The following is a 16,429-nucleotide window of genomic DNA, read 5'->3' on the forward strand; positions in this document are numbered from 1 at the left end:
ACTGACCATGGGTGCAGTATTTTAAAAAAACCTAACAGATAAGACACATGTCATTACCACAGACCCAATAAGAACCTAATACTTTGTGCAAAAGGCATGCAGTTACCGCACTGGATCTTGTGAATACTCTGGGGACACCGATCTATCTGTCCAACAAACAGCGTGTTCCATCTCTTTGTTATTCCCAGACCTTCCAGTGAAAGCATATCCTTACTACTGTAATCTCTACCTTGAAGTAATATTTGCTTTCAGGAGAAATTCACATTCAAGTAATGCAACATAACTATGTGGCACTGATGACCTGAGGGGCCTCACAGGCAGACTAATGAAGCCACTGCAAGCACAAAGGGACACTCTTTTTAGCATTTTTACATACCAAGGAATAAAAAAAAAAAAAAAAAAGTCTGGCCAATAGAATATTGTGTCTTGCACACGTTTTCTAGGGCTTTGCGTCTTAAACCATGTGAACGGTAAAACTAATAATGTGTGAAAACATGAAGAAAAACCAAGGTCAACTGTTTCTTATGTTTTTCTAACAACGCCCTCCATAACAACTGGGACAAAAACATTTTTCTTTGATTTACCCCTCAAACAATTCAGACACGTGCACCATTCTAGACTTTAAAGTTATTTGCATACATCTCTTTTCCTCATGTAGAAATAACACTTTTTCCACATACATACTACCAGTGACCTAAATGATAACTAGCAGAGAATAAAACATCTAAAATAACAAATAAATACATATGTTCTATGCAGTTTTTTTTATAATAAATACATAAATATATATATTCAATCTCACTGAATGCCTATTTTCACTGGAAAAAAATAAAATCAGATTTGACCTTATTCCACTAAAGCTTTCCTTCTGTTATGTCTTTGATAGATTTCCCCCTACTTCATTGTTAAGGTTTACAATAAAAATAAAAAATGCAATAGCTGCGATACACTAACTATACAAAAACATACAGGAGTCAATCGATGCCACATAGATCCAAGTATTATACTACTCTATGCAGACACGTCATTACACAGATGAACGCATTAACCAAGTGGCAAATAGGTCTTATGTGTAAAGACTCTTAGGCAGTAAATCACCTTGGCCTTCTTCTGACCTAATCTACAACATGCCACGAGACCAATTTGTTTATTTTCAAACTCATTTTTTACTAACTTTTCTGTATGAGAACACAGACAAACTAGAACCTATTTAAAAATCAAAATCAAAATATTATCATCAAGTATAAAAACCAAAAGGAACAATAAATAAAACTTCAGGAAATCCCATGTTTACATTGATTACTTGATACAACAGATATAGAAGGTATATCTGTACAAAATATAAGGTAGTACAAATTTCTTACCTTTAAAGTCAACCTCTCCATTTCCGTCAGTGTCAAATATATCTATTACTCGCTGCACGAGAGGGTTCTGTTGCAGCTCAGGTAAAGACATGAATTCCTCTACACTCAGAGATCCCGAGTTGTCCAAGTCAAGTTTCTTAAATCTCTTTCCTAGCCTTTTGATCTCATCAGCATCGACTACAAGAGAAAAATGTGGAAATGTGTACATTAATATTTAGATATCTCCATGTAGTTGCACAGACAAAAAAAAAAAAAAAAATAGCAGCAAAGGTTAAAGACACAAAAACGTTATTCCTTCTAAAAATTGCCAACTGTTAAAGTATGTGCAGTCAGAGACGATGTTAAATGATTAGTCCAATTACCTAGCTTTCTGCCAGCCATAACAGTAAAATCTGAGGCTCACTTGGAACCTTGCTAACTCCTAGACTAAGCAGACAGGCACTGCTAATGCTTGCTTAATTCCACATGATCACATGGCATAATTAATGTGGACAAGCTAAGCAGATCATTTCATGCAGGCACAGTTAGTGGGTAATGAATGAGTGCAAGAAAATTTTACAAATTAGTTTTGTATGACAACTGAAAATGTAATCAACTGGAATCGGGTTTTGCTTGGTATATTTTTGGTCAAAAATACCAAAATGATCATTTGCAATAAAGTGCATCCTTGTGTATACAATGTCATTTTAAGATACTGTGAAGCCTGTACAAGAAAACTTGAGCAAAATGTATGGGTAAGATATATTTTCATTCTTAAAAACAATTCTCATACTGAAACTAGTCTGTAATAACTGGTACAAAATGTAATACTTAAGAAAAAAAAAAACTGCAGACCGCATTACAGTCTAAAATGAATGGAAAGCCACATTGGAAACCATAGTGATTGAATATTACACAGCTTCTGGGAACATAAAAAGCAGCAAATTTTAACAAGACAGAGGTGGACTAGGCAGGTGAGGAATTTTTAGTTGGATTAGTTAGATTGTGATGTGAGTGGAAATGTCATCCTTCTTAACAACATAGTACAATACCATTCAAGATGTAAATACCAATGAACACAGTGTTTAAACTGACCACATCCCCCCAGTACAATTCAGGTTAAATCTTGGGGGATGGGATTTAGGAGGGCTATATTGCAGTAATGACGGATGGAATCAAAGAACTAGGTGTATGCATTTATTTCTGGAGAGGGGCGAGATGCAAATTAGAAAGTTGAAGGCAGAGGTTAAAAAAAAAAAAAAAAAAAAAGTTTTTTCTATTGCTAAATTTCACCTTCTTTCTTTCATAATGTGTGTCCTGAGCAGTCAATACAAAATTCCTTTGGTTTTAAGTGCTTTATTTTTATGTTAATTGAAAGCATGCAACATCCAAGTCAGTGTTCTCCCAAACCCATTTTAGCTTGGTGTACCACTCGGGACTTTTTAGTAATGACCTGGCTGTTTTTGGATTGTTGCTGAAAAGTTTGTCCACCACCCGCCTAGAACTTCTTTGCATCAAGCTTCCAATTTCTGGGAAGGACACGGCAAGGCATTTAATCGCTGCCAAAACTCAGCAATTTTTAAGCTATACGAAGATGGTTTCTGCTTATGGGAACAAACCAAAAAACTAACTCCTGGCTAGGAAGCCAATTCACTACTCGTCATCCAAGCCTGAAACTGCCAACATGAATCAGGATACTGTTAAAGTATGAGTCTAAACTCTGAAGCTAAGCGGACGTCATTGTGGCTTTATTACAAACATTTAACTCTAAAGCTTAAATAAAAAGACAGAATGTAAAAAAGAAAACAATGGTCTAATATTAAGAGGCCACAAAGTTCAAAGCAAGCAATAGTATAGAAAGATAATCAGTTAACCAGTTCAAAAATTTAAACCACATCTTTGCCATTTCTAAAACAATATCAAAAGTAAAAAATACAGACAAAAAACATTGAACACCTAACATATAATAAAACTTGGCATAAAGCAGAGGAGCAGCTGTTACAATCCAAAATTTAGTATCATTCTTAGAGAAATGCTTTTGCCTGATCCTCTTTCATGGAGGCCCAAAACATGATTGGAATATTTTTGCTGCTGAAAATACTGACTTAGCTGGGTGCTGTTGCCATTACAGTTCTATCCATATAATAATATCTGAACAAATAAGAGTGGCTTATTTTATAGTCATTTTCAATGAGGGAAGCTCCAGAGGGCCATCTTGCAAAGGTACACCTAAATACAGCCCTGGGTATGGGCACATGCAGAAGGGCCCCCTGAATATCTGTCAGGCTTTAAGCAGGTACCTAGGTCATCTTGGGTGATCCAGCCCTGAGTATATCCCTGGGCAATGTACAGATAATCTGCAAGGGAAATCTTCCCCTATTATACAGTCTATGCACACTATCTGAACTGGGTTTGCAGGTGACAGACAACACCTCGACCTTAAATTTATTTCATGAGCCAAACGAGTTTTAAACTTGTGGAATGAGTCCTACAGCTGAAAATAATGAACACTGTTTAATCATGTTGCAACACCTGCAATGCAATAGTAAAGTAAGATAGTCCAGATTATAATTATGTATGAATTTCAGTTTGCATAAAAACTAAGAGACTTACACTAGGTGAAGTGCTCACTTACCATTATCTGTGAAATAGGACATTATCACATATTGCTTTTTTTTATTACAATTTAAATGTATTAGGGGGGTCAGCGTCAGGACAAATTGGCCAATTCAAGTAACCTATTACTTCTGATTCCAACTCCACAGCCCTGGTTCAGAGACCTCTAATATGACAAGCATTATGTTTTTCAGCATCAATGAGCCATGGGTGTCACCAGATGCCCTTCCTTTCACAGTTTTTGGTAGGAACTAACCACCGCATTAAATAACTCACAGGACATGAAGTTTTGGAGATACTCTGAACCAGTCACTTAACTATAACAATCTGGCTCTTCCTAAATTCTGCTAGAACTTTACACACTTGCAGCAATGACCTTGTGTCCTGCTTCCAACACATCACCTTTAAGAAATACCTGTTCATACCACCCGTTGACAGATGCCACTGTAACAAGATCAATGTTATTTACTTCATCTGTCTGTGGTTTTGGGCTAATCAGTGTGCAATTGTAGCCGATACAAAATTTCTAGTGTAGGAAGGCCCTGAGAAAATAAAGGTTATTTTTACACACACACACAATCTTCATGTGCATTTGTATTTTCAAGTTAAAAAGCCTGCCTCCTGCTAAATAGTTCTACACAGTAATTCCGCTTTGGTGTTCTTGTTTTACTGAAAGTCTTCCATATAGCATGTCTGAGCAAATATTACTAATACTACTTTTATGACTTATAACAATTCCTCCATCAGTCAAATAATTTTTTCAGCTGTAGGTCACATATTGGAGCAGCATTTTTATTCATGACGAGAAAGGGGATTTTGCTTTTTCAGCAAAACCATTTTACTTGGTAAGGATACCATTTATCCCACTGACTCAAGTGTGAATTTTGAAGATAGGTCCACTTTAAAAATATTTGATTCATAAGCACAGTACTGGAGGCAAGAGACAAGGCATCTATTTCCAACTCTTGGTTCACATTACACAGGCAGTGCCCTTGAAGATATACATAGACACTTGTATTACAGTTTACTACACAAAATCAGAAAGAATTACTGCACTGATGAGATTCCCCAAGGAAAACAGTCTTCAAAAGTAAAAGGCTAAAAAGGGTCCTTTTATAATGCCCATTGAAATATAAATATTCCAGGGGGTTTTCCACTGTTACCTAAATAAAAATCTTAGCCATCCTGTTCCCATTATAGCATAGAGTAGCGTGTCAGTCAGTCAGTCATGTCATCTCTGGTCCTTCTGCCTTACTGCTACCAAAATACAGGACAGTTCTACCTGCCATGTATACAAGGGTTAACCTTCACCAGGGTTTATTACAAATTGTGTTTGTAGAGGAAAAATAACAAATGCAATGTTCTTAATAATACGAACAAAACTGACCATTTTCAGACACTAATAAGACAGGATGTTGAAATTATCCTTTGTCAAGTTTGCTAGCTACAGGTTTCAAAACAAAGGCATATGGAATGTATATAGTTTTTATTCAAATTGTAATGCATCTGGTAATAAAATCTATGCAGACAGACTATATGAAATACCTAACAAAAAGGAATTTGTTTTTATTAGGTCAATGAAGATTGTATCCTGTGTGTATTATGATAGTACAGTGGTACATAATGATCTCTTTGGAACTTGTTTTTATTAAAAAGGGGGAAAGGGATCATGGGACATATTTTATACACTGTGTGGCAATTATCTTCACATAAATCACAAGAAAACCAGAAGATACATACACTGCAGCATATGTAGAGTGTGGCACTCACTCGCTCTCCCCTCTCTACAGAACAGCTCAGTGCTCATTAATTCATCTTTAGTCTTTTGTTTTAAAAGTCTAACCTGTGTATGTAGCCTAAGTCATTGACCTGAAACAAACATATTGCCTGTAAGGGTAAAATTCCAGGAGCAAGGCATATAACATTTTCAGAATATAAATTCAGCAATTGTAGCGGAAATTTTTTTCCCATTACTAGTTATCATGGGGGGGGGGGACGACTTAGGAATGGCATTCTCCAAGTGTGGAAACAGCACAACTAGAAAAGATAATGGATAACACATTTAGAATAGAACTACAGCTTCTCAATAGGATAATATGAGCAACAGCACCTAGTTATAAATGCACCTGTCTTACAGGAAACAGGGCTTGTTCACATGGCCGTGTTTAATGAATGCTCGGTGGGTGACTGATTATATATCAAACATAAAAAAGCGCCAAGGAACCACTGGGTGGCAGCTAGTGTGAACAAGCAGCTTGTCTCTACAATGCAGCACAAATACATGGTAATCCTGCCAGTGAAGTACAATTTGCTGCGGTGGGAGGGGGGGTCAGGGTGGAAAGGATGCTGAACTGCTACTAATTCCAGAGCAGAGCTGCTACTTGCATAGGATGCGTCTGCCTGCACTACAATGAAAAAATATTAAAGGAGCTGCGGCCATCAGCAATGACACTGCTGACTCAAACATATAGCTGGTGAATCTATAAAAGAAATGTAGGATTTGTTTTATTCAAGAAAGGCGTGTATATATATATATATATATATATATATATATATATATATATATATATATATATATAATCTCCTTAGGAGGATTGTGCAACAAATGGATTGGCTGACTTGATATGGGTTTCGCTTGTCATAAAGTTAGTGAGGTACTGTTGGAAAAAAATGAGCATGTGTGATTAAAAAAAAAAGTTGTATAACATAGTAGCTTTGTAAATGTCCCCTTTATGTTTGTACTAATGCCAGGCAAACTTCCAGCTGCTTCACAGTAGCTGAACTTTTGTTACCTTGTTTAGACCTACTTGGCAATATGCGTCTTTCACATCTACCTACGCTTACTCTAACTCTCCGCAAACATCAGTAGCTTGAAAAGAATCTCATAAAAAAAGGAGATCCTGCAAGTTCTCCTGTTCTTTTCTGTTACTGCTATCCATGGGTTCACATCCTGGTAAGCACAGGCAGTAGGGCATTTGAAGTCAATATTAGTAGCTGTGTAAAAGTAAATTGAGTCCACCAATTCCCTAAGTTGACTGTGTGACATCTCATCCCCCAAATGCAATCCCTTTTTACATACACTTGTATGTAATTAATCCTCAACAATCAAAACATAACGTAAAAAGGATGTTTTTTAACGTTTATGTGGCGAGTGTGGTAAATCATGCATTAAGATGTGCGTTATGTCGTGCATTACTGCACAGTGCCTTAGTGCACCCCAATTCTAAACGAGATCGGAGATTGCAAGGGGTTTCACTTAACGTCAGCAACTATAAGTTAAGAAAAATTGATAATTATAAAATACATTAACAGATTGGAGTGTTTTTGATACAGAAACCTTAAAGTATGGTGAAATGATTACAGACCTTTATGGTTTGGGATTTACAGAGCATTGTAGGTAAAAGCCAAACTTATGTTGGAAAAAAATCTGTATAGCAGGGGTCCCCAAATGCAGGCGTCTAACAGCTGGGCCACGAGGGCACGGAGACCAGCGGTTTCCAACCTGTAGTATGATCACCCGGGTTCTGTGATTATGACGTCTGTCTGGGAGAAGTTTCTTCCCCTTTTGAGTGACACACGGCTCCCCATGCATGCACGGTCCGGAGTCTGTAACTTTAACGGTCCATAGGTCCAAAAACTTGGGGACCACTGCTGTATAGTACTGGACAAGCCTCTCTTAAAAACACAAGGAACCCTTGAAATATTTTACAGATCCCGGGGTACTCTTGAAATAATTCCCAGATCTCGGGGAACCCCTGCTATAATTACTACATCCACAGCTCACAGTATATTAGGTGCTGTGGTCAGTGACAAGAAGGACATTGGTGCCATTTAAACTGACCTGAGAGACACAGACTGTTCAAGGTCCCCTAGCAACCTTGGTTGAAAAACACTGCTCTAGGATGATGCAGGCAAGTGTTTGCTACAGAAAAATGCTGAGCTTGGGAGGAGGGGCTACCAGAAATTCTTTAATTCTTGATTGCTAGGCATTCAATCTAACAGCCCAGCAGTAGGATATACCAGTCTAAAGATCACCAGCTTGGTGGAAATGTCAATACAACCTGGCCAATCTTTGCTTCCTTGTTAAACTCCAAACTACAACCAATAAACAGTATTTAAATCTGCAAACTTTTGGGACGACTTAGATTCCTTGAGTTAGCCTATGAAGGGTATCACTCCAACTACAATATTTTAGCATTATTTAATGGCTAACGGAGTATAAGAATATGCACATATACATGACCTGTAAACATATTTATCAAGCAAAGCTTGTTAGCTTACACGCCAATCAAAAGAAAAGGATAGACAGACAAAATACCAGTTTTATGGGCTAAATGTGCATACACACTGCATTACAACATATTTCCTCTAATCTCTGAATTTAGGAAGGGTCACACAGGTGTGACCATGTGACACCCAATGTTTGAAACCAAACTACATTTCCCAAAACACCTGCACTACTTAAAAATTATGCAACTATAACAAGAGATGGATCAGTTGTAAGACATCAATCCGTTAACAGAAAAATGAAGGAGACACTTTTAAAGTGGACCTTTACTGGAAGATTATTGGGGCAGCACAGAGGCTTAGAGGTTAGCACTCTATCCCTTGCAGCGATAGGTCCCAGGTTTAAATCTCGGCCAGGACATTATCTGCATGGAGTTTGTAGGTTCCCCCCGTGTTTGTGTGTTTCCTCCGGGTACTGCAGTTTCTTCCACATTCCAAAAACATGCAGTTAGGTTAATTGGCTTTCACCTAAACTGATCTTAGATGTATAGAAAAGTAATATTATGACTATGATAGGGACATTAGATTGTGAGCCCCTTTGAGCAATTGAAGCAAAATTTACAACCAGGTCAAAAAAGGCAGCTTAGAAAGTCTCATTCTAAAAAGTCCACATTTGCTTATAATGCACAGTGACATGATGGGTTGACCTGAATGTGAAATGTTGAGTGGTAATGCTTACAATTTACACTTATCAACATGATTGTTCCGAGCGGTTACATTGTTCACATTTTCCTGGGGGGGTCGTATTCAGACTAACAGAAATATTATGGAAAGATATAATGTCGTAATAAGTTGTCTGCTCAACAAAACAAATGTCAGATATGAACCACATCTAAACACATGGTGATGCAATGAAATGAATTGCAGCAATACGGATGTAATATCATTACTCTATAGGAAAGTGTTGGGGGGGGGGTCTTGAGTTTTTGTTGCCCTCTGCCTTTTCCAACAGCAGTAAAAACAAAAAAGTGGCATACAATCTAGGGGCTCTACTTATAAAACAGGGAATCGGAGTTGCACTTTTAGTACCGTGAAACATACTTCATTATTTTCATCACTTGGTCCTGTATATGACTGACAAAGCACATAGTATTCTGTTTTCGTAAAAGGCTTCCTCCCAGGACACTCGGACATGGATACAAACATCTATACCTCTATTCGTGTCTGCATGCATGTGCTTTTATAACATAACTAAATCGCAGTTTCCGTCATTAACTATATAAGCGTTTGGGACAAAAATTACTTACAATGTGAGCACATTTCCAACGGGTAGCTTGCCTCATTTCCCTGCAAATATAAGAGAAAAAAACTGTTAAAAATCGAGGCCAAAACAAAGTACACAAAGTAAGATCTTCAGCTGAACACACATATAACACACACATAAACCTGCTTGAAGAGCTTCCTTGCCAAACTGGTTTTTGGTTTGGCCACAATAGGCCAGCCATTAATTAAATAGCCCAGTGGTTGGGCCTAAAGAAACGTTGTACAGCTCCGAAGGAACACAGGTGTCTAGTGTATAAACAAGCAAATAGTACATTCATTGGCCAGAACATAAATTCCGTGACATACCTTGAGTTCCCCCATTTAGTCATCTCAGACCCAAACAGCATAAGATTTATGCAATATTAAAGGGTATAAAACACATTCTCTGCATACCAGCTTTGTAAAGAGAACATAAGTCTCTATACCTCTATTAGAATAGCACAGTCCTCCTGATGAATGGTGCTGCAATTGCAAAGCTGTCATTCTTACCAGATGACACCAAAGGAGTATGCAATGTGGATATGCACAAAAGCTCATTTTGATTACAACGCATGAAGGGTGGAAGCATCAGCCACTTTCTCCTAAGCCCATCTTTGCCTTCCTGTTCTAGCAACAGTCAAACCTTCCTTTTCTTGCACAGGTATTACAGAACCAGGAAATTAAGGAAAGTCTACCTAATGGGGTTACAAGCAAAAACAAACACCAGCATAACTGAACCACTTCATTCAAAACTTTATGTACAGGATTCTTCTAACACAATGGTGAGATTCATTATTTTTCGACAAAGGATTCATGGTATATCTGGATAGGGTTGTGACATATAATGAGCTGTGAGCAACTGCCCAGGGCTGATCACTCAGATTGCTCAGTGCTATAAACTGAGAATGCACCAGGAATCATGTCATCCCAAGGATCTATATCCCAAAGTAGCAACACAATTCCAAAGCAATAAAATATATACATGACATGCCACATTAGGGTAGTATCAGCAATCACCTTGCTACCAGAAGGCTGTACATGACTGCATTTAGTCCTATCAAGAAAATGTAAATTCAGTGTTACAGCTTGTTAAGATCATGTGTAAGTGATAAGCTGGGAATACACATTCTGTACATGTTTCTGGTTCTGCAGAACCTACACCACTGCAAACTGTTATTTAACGTAGGTTTAAATGACTTAACAGATGTCTAAGCAGACAGTGCCTCTCTCTACCCAGCTGACAAGATTGATCCTTTTATGTGAAAGGATTCCCCTTAGCATATCACTTTTCAAATCTGTGCAAAAGGCCAAGGGATTGCACACACACAGCAAGTTCTCAGGACAGACACCCACGCCTACCAACTATATTAAAAAAAGAGGGGGAAATATGTAAGAGCAAAATAAAAATGAGGGGCACACACATTTAGAGCTTCTGTACAATACACCGACCTTTTTTAATATTTTATCCACTGAATACATAGGGAGTACTGAAAAAAATCCTCCATATGCTACCAATGGCGAATATCCCCACACCCTTCTCTGTCCTATTTCACAGGCACACTCATGATTTACCACTCAGCAATAAATAAATAAAATGCTGCCATCTTGTTTCCCAAATGCTTATTGGAAACTAGAAATCCTGTCAGTGGTTCCATTACAATTCTACTTTCTATTACAAGATAACCTTCCAGAAAAGTGTGAAGGTTAGGGCCGATATCGGACGAGAATCTGGCGTACAGTGCACGTCGTCCATCGTCCGAACGACCAACCGGGTGGATCAATGGACGATATTAATGGAAATGAAGGGGGAGAGAGCACAGGGGGGCGTCGCTGTGTCATTCTCCCCCTCCTCTCTCCATCGAGCAGAATGGTGCTGTATGTACAGAACTTGTTCATGCATCGTGCAGTCGTTAGTCGGAAAGGATTGTAAATGATTTCCAACGACAATTATTGCACGCGTGTATGCAGCCTTAGACAATAAATGCCAATTTGGACTAATGGGTTACTACCGATATACACAATATATGTTATGCAAGAGAGCTTAATGCATTAAAGTTTGCTGTTGGCCTATTCCCAATCAACGAGCTGACTTATCACAGTATGGGTTGCAAAATGCACAAGTGTGAATAGACGCTAATGGTCATTTAAAGATTCATTATGGAGACAAGCACAATACCAATTTTCCTTCCTTGCTTTATCACAGGCTAACATATAGGTAAGCTACTGGTTAAAAAAATCACTCCATGACTAAATTCAACAAAGCTCATCCTTTTTAGCCAATTACAGTTACACAGAATACCAATCTTGCAAGTCATCCATATCACTGGCAGATATGTTCTGGCCAAGCTATTAATGATGGATCTAACATGCCAAAATACGTTCTGGCCACACGTTATTGCTTCCCCCATGACCAGGGAGGAACTTAGGCAAAGCCCTCTCTCCTTTTCCCATAAACACAAATAGGCGCTTTTTGCTTCACTCATGGAAAGCATGGCTGGTTATCTGTAGAGTGTGGTAAACTCAAGAGACATGAAAAGCCTCAAATGGTTTTTTTTTTTTTGCTCCCTGGTCACTATTAAGGTACAGCCCTTCAACTGTTTGTTATAATCAAGGTTATATTAAAGCATCTCTGAATGCACGACATGTCAATCCTTGATACAGATCTGCTTACAGCAGCACACATCGGGCCTCTTCTGTCAAGAGCTTGGAAAAAGAAGATGAGATAAATGTTGCTGTCTGATGAGCTTTAATTTCTCTTGCAACATTCAGATGGTATAGTAACATTTTTCATGAACAACATAAAAGCATGGATCCATCCAGCCTTAATTCAATGATCAGGGCTGCTGGTGGTCCAATGGTTTGGAGGTATTTTCTTGGAACACTTGGACCCCTTGGTACCAATTGAAAATTGAATAAATGCCAAAGTCTCCCTTAGTACTGTTGCTGACTATGCTTATTTTCATTTATGGTGGAAGGTGTAATCATCTTCTGATGGCTACTTTCAACTGAATAAAGTGACTTCTCACAAAGCTCAGATCACCTGGTTTCTTGACCAAGGCATTTAATAGAACACCTTTAGGATGAATGGTGGATATGAATATTGGATGTGTACAACTGGAAAAAGCTATATGGTCAACAATCAAAATACCCAAGAAATGCTTACAGTTTAATATATGCCTCAAAGAATTGGCAGTTCAGAAGGTAAAAGGGGGTTCAATCTAGTACTAGCAAGGTGTACTAAATAAGGTGGACATTAAGTTCACAGGTACCCAACAGCCCCAAAGGTAAATCAATTTGTCAGTGTGGCAGATTGGGAAAAATATTCTGCACATGATGTTTGGCATGTAAAGAATTGAAAATACTGAATATTTCTTTCAGCTCAAAGACCAGATAGGCGAGTGTTAAGTCAGCATGGCTTACAGCTGTTAGACACTAGAAGCAAAGGGAGGGATCTCTGCACACATACAAACACAACATGAAGACCATGCAGATTTGTAATTCTACTGGAATATGACATCACTTAGAAATGAAAGCACCTTTTGTTATAGCCTAAAAGAACCACCCTGCAGGCCGTATTCTGAATGGAATTTTGAGCTGTAAAACACTCAAATCATCTCTGATTGCCCACTCTACAACATTAAGTAAATAAGCACATGTTAAAGTGGCCCATGTTGTGAAAGAGGCTAAAGTCACACGTAAGAGAGATGTATATCGTGTGGGAGATGTGGAGGCTCAGACTTTCCTACATATTACATCTCAGGGATCCCCCACACCATTCTCAAGTATCCTTTTCAAGCGGACATATCTGTAACACGTGTTCCAGGCTCAGGGGAGATTCTCCGGGCATGCCGTAATGTCTCAGCTTTAAAGGTGCAGGGACTTTAAAAAAACACCCACTTCTAGCAACAAAGTAAATCTAGTTATTTTTCAATAACTGAAGCCTTGAAGAGTTCAGCAGGTATGTATGTATGTATGTATGTATGTGTGTGTGTATATATATATATATATATATATATATATATTAAAAAGATATCCCATTTTGTTAAAGCTTAACTTCAAGAATTATTGTTTAGGTCTGAGGGAAGTAAACATCAAGTATTTTCTTTCTTTCACATGGTGCTTCGATATAAAACTGGCACCCCACAGCCAAATGCAGCTCGTATAAAGTGCATGTGACCTGATTTTAGCCTTTTGTAATTCCTTGTATAACAGCTCTCAAGGCTGTAAGGGACATTACCTAAAGACAATCAGAGCAGTGAGATGATTTGATCAGTGTGCTGCAGCTCCTCCACTGACCAACCATAAACTGGAGGCAGGAGAGTGATCTAGAGGTATTTCTCAAAGGGAAACTTTTAATTAACCAGTCCTTTAATTTCCCAACTATATCAATTATTTCCTTCCTTCCACTGTTTCAGTTGATCTTTACTCTAGTGCAATGCATTAAACTGCACTCTGATTGACACCACCAACACACCAACAAAAATGCTGCATATGAGATTTATGGTTTGTCGGGCAGCCCTTTCAAGTAAAAGGTATTCCCTAACAAAACTACTTTACAAACACCTATGTTTCAGATTCACATACATTGCCTGCTAGATTACACTAATGTATCTCTCACAGATCACATTGGGGTGTTTCCAGCCATTTGTATTGCCTCAAACAAGGACATGATAAATGTGACGGGAAATCTGATGGTACTTTGCCACTGCAGTACAAAAGAGATGAAATCGAAGAAATGGCACGAATATTAAACATTAATCATAACTGCAGCTGAAGCTAGCACTAAGTGGGATTCTGTGTGCTGCTATTGTGAAGTTACTAAGGGCATAGCACAATGTTTATTATTGCTGTCCTGCAGGTGGGTGTAGAGAAAAAAAACTGCAACAGTACATTGCAAGGGAATTGCTCCACCAACGCATATTACTAGTCTAATACCGAGCACTCCCTGCTGCCTCATTCAAGTTAATGAGGGAAGACAGCTTTACACAGCAGCACTGTAGCGATCCAGCACTACACAATCAGAAAACGTTATTTTGCAGACATAACAGAATTCAGACCAATGTCAAAAGAAATCATTTTCAGGCAGCTGAACATTGGTTAGGAACAAATGTGCAAGTTGGTTGTTATTTACATCCAACACAGCATCGAAAGATAGAGTGTAATTTATAACCAACTTCAAACAATCTCGATGAGACTGATTTTTGTTGGTAATGGTAAGTTGACTTTTTATTTGGAGATAACACAACAATGGTTTTTGGCTTTTAAAGATTGGATTGGTATCAGAAAATTCTGCTTAAACCGCATTTAGTTCTTGTGCTATGCTCCCTGTAAAAAAAGTACAGCTTACTCTAGTATGATATTAAACAAAAAGTGCAGGCGCTATAGGTTTAAAATAGGCAGCCTGTAATATCCTAAGCTATGCCCAAATGCCAGGCTATATTGATAGGATAAAGTGGTAGTGCTGAAGTCTGGACAGAAAGCATCCTGACCGCCACACAGTTTTGTATTCCTATTACTATGACAGGCTGCCAAATGGCCAATAAATACGTAAAGCAGAATAGGGCCTCAAAACCATTACAGAGGTATATTGACAGTTCTGCAGACAACTTTAAAACATTGTGCTATGACACATCCATTATCTTCCCACAAAACTATATATGCATCCAAAGTATTCTAAACAAATCATTTATCTGCAAAATCTCCATTGTGTAGATCTCATAAAGCCTTGCAACTGTTTGTACATGCTGCTATCTTGGATGTAATAGCAGCAACCCCAACAATTTAAATCTGAACTAGTCATAATTAGGAAGCATGCGCAGGATGGCACATACTTACCAGTTTGTATCTACAGCAACAAGTTTGGGGCACACCCCATCGACTCCATGGTGGATTTCAGTGCAGACGGGAGATCCTCTTTGGCCACTGATGATGTACCTTGTACACATTGAGTTACATTGAACCCAGTGGCCAGGTCCGGGTGCCCCACAGCCGAACTCACAGTCAATTAGTACAGCCTCCTGGTAACTTTTTGTTTTTAGGGTTTAGGACTGCTTTAAGTGTTCTCAATCAAGAGACACTATAGTATTTCTGTTCACTGCTTTTTTTGGGGGATGCAACTGCACTAGAGAAATTAAATATGTAAATACAGTCTTTCCTTAATACACTTTTTTCCTTTAAAATACTCATTTTTTCCGCACTCTTTAGGCATAACAAACATGAATCTTAAAACTGATCAGCACATAAGTTCATCTAAGCAGTAAGCCCAACCAATAGAATTTTCTTAAAGCAAGCCTGGCGTGCGCGATTTACATAAAACAATGAATTCCTAATACAGAGAGCAAACATTTTGTATATTATAATGTTTGTGGCTGTTTTTAAACCTGCACTTTAACAAAGAAATCTATAACAGGGTCCATCTGCTCCAAATAGCAAGTGTTGTTGTTGTGTAAGGAAACGTGAGCTCACTGACCTTGGTATTATTCTGACAATGTAAACATTGTGGCAGGCGGGAGAGTGCAGCCTTGGGATGTTTACCGTTTATCCTTTACACACTCTGAAAAGGTGTGCACGATAACAATGGACAACACTAATTATTTCCTGGCATCACTCCAGTAAGGCAAATATAGTCTAAGATTTTTTTTTTTCCATTCTTATCTTAAACATTAAAAATTGGTCCTAACATCAGTCAAAATGTTCTTTTACAAAACTCCATTAATTAGTGGATTTTGAGTTTTAAAAAATAAATATATTTGTTCTTTAGATAACGTTCTTTATGCTTTTCCTTAGTAGAAGTTTTAACCCTTCTATGTTCTATCCACAAAAAAAACACAAAGTTTACACACACAGGAAGTGCCATGGATACTGCATTCTAAAATAGAACAAAACAATGCAGCCATTATTGCCAAGGACTGATATGCGGCAATATAATAAATGTTTGTTTT

General features: G+C 38.1%; 1 protein-coding gene across 2 annotated transcripts in view; it reads right to left on the reverse strand.

The window, feature by feature from the left end:
- Nucleotides 1-16,429, reverse strand: part of PPP3R1 (protein phosphatase 3 regulatory subunit B, alpha) — a 37,033-nt gene that overhangs the window by 7,321 nt on the left and 13,283 nt on the right. For both annotated transcript variants that reach the window (XM_072409583.1, XM_072409584.1), the window contains exons 2-3: nucleotides 9,494-9,533; nucleotides 1,365-1,541 (exon numbers count right to left, since the gene is read on the reverse strand). In XM_072409583.1, the coding sequence (XP_072265684.1) occupies nucleotides 1,365-1,541; nucleotides 9,494-9,533 (217 nt within the window). The remainder of the gene's footprint in view (nucleotides 1-1,364; nucleotides 1,542-9,493; nucleotides 9,534-16,429) is intronic.

This window comes from Pyxicephalus adspersus, chromosome 4, assembly GCF_032062135.1.
Source record: "Pyxicephalus adspersus chromosome 4, UCB_Pads_2.0, whole genome shotgun sequence".
Classification (NCBI taxonomy): domain Eukaryota; kingdom Metazoa; phylum Chordata; class Amphibia; order Anura; family Pyxicephalidae; genus Pyxicephalus; species Pyxicephalus adspersus.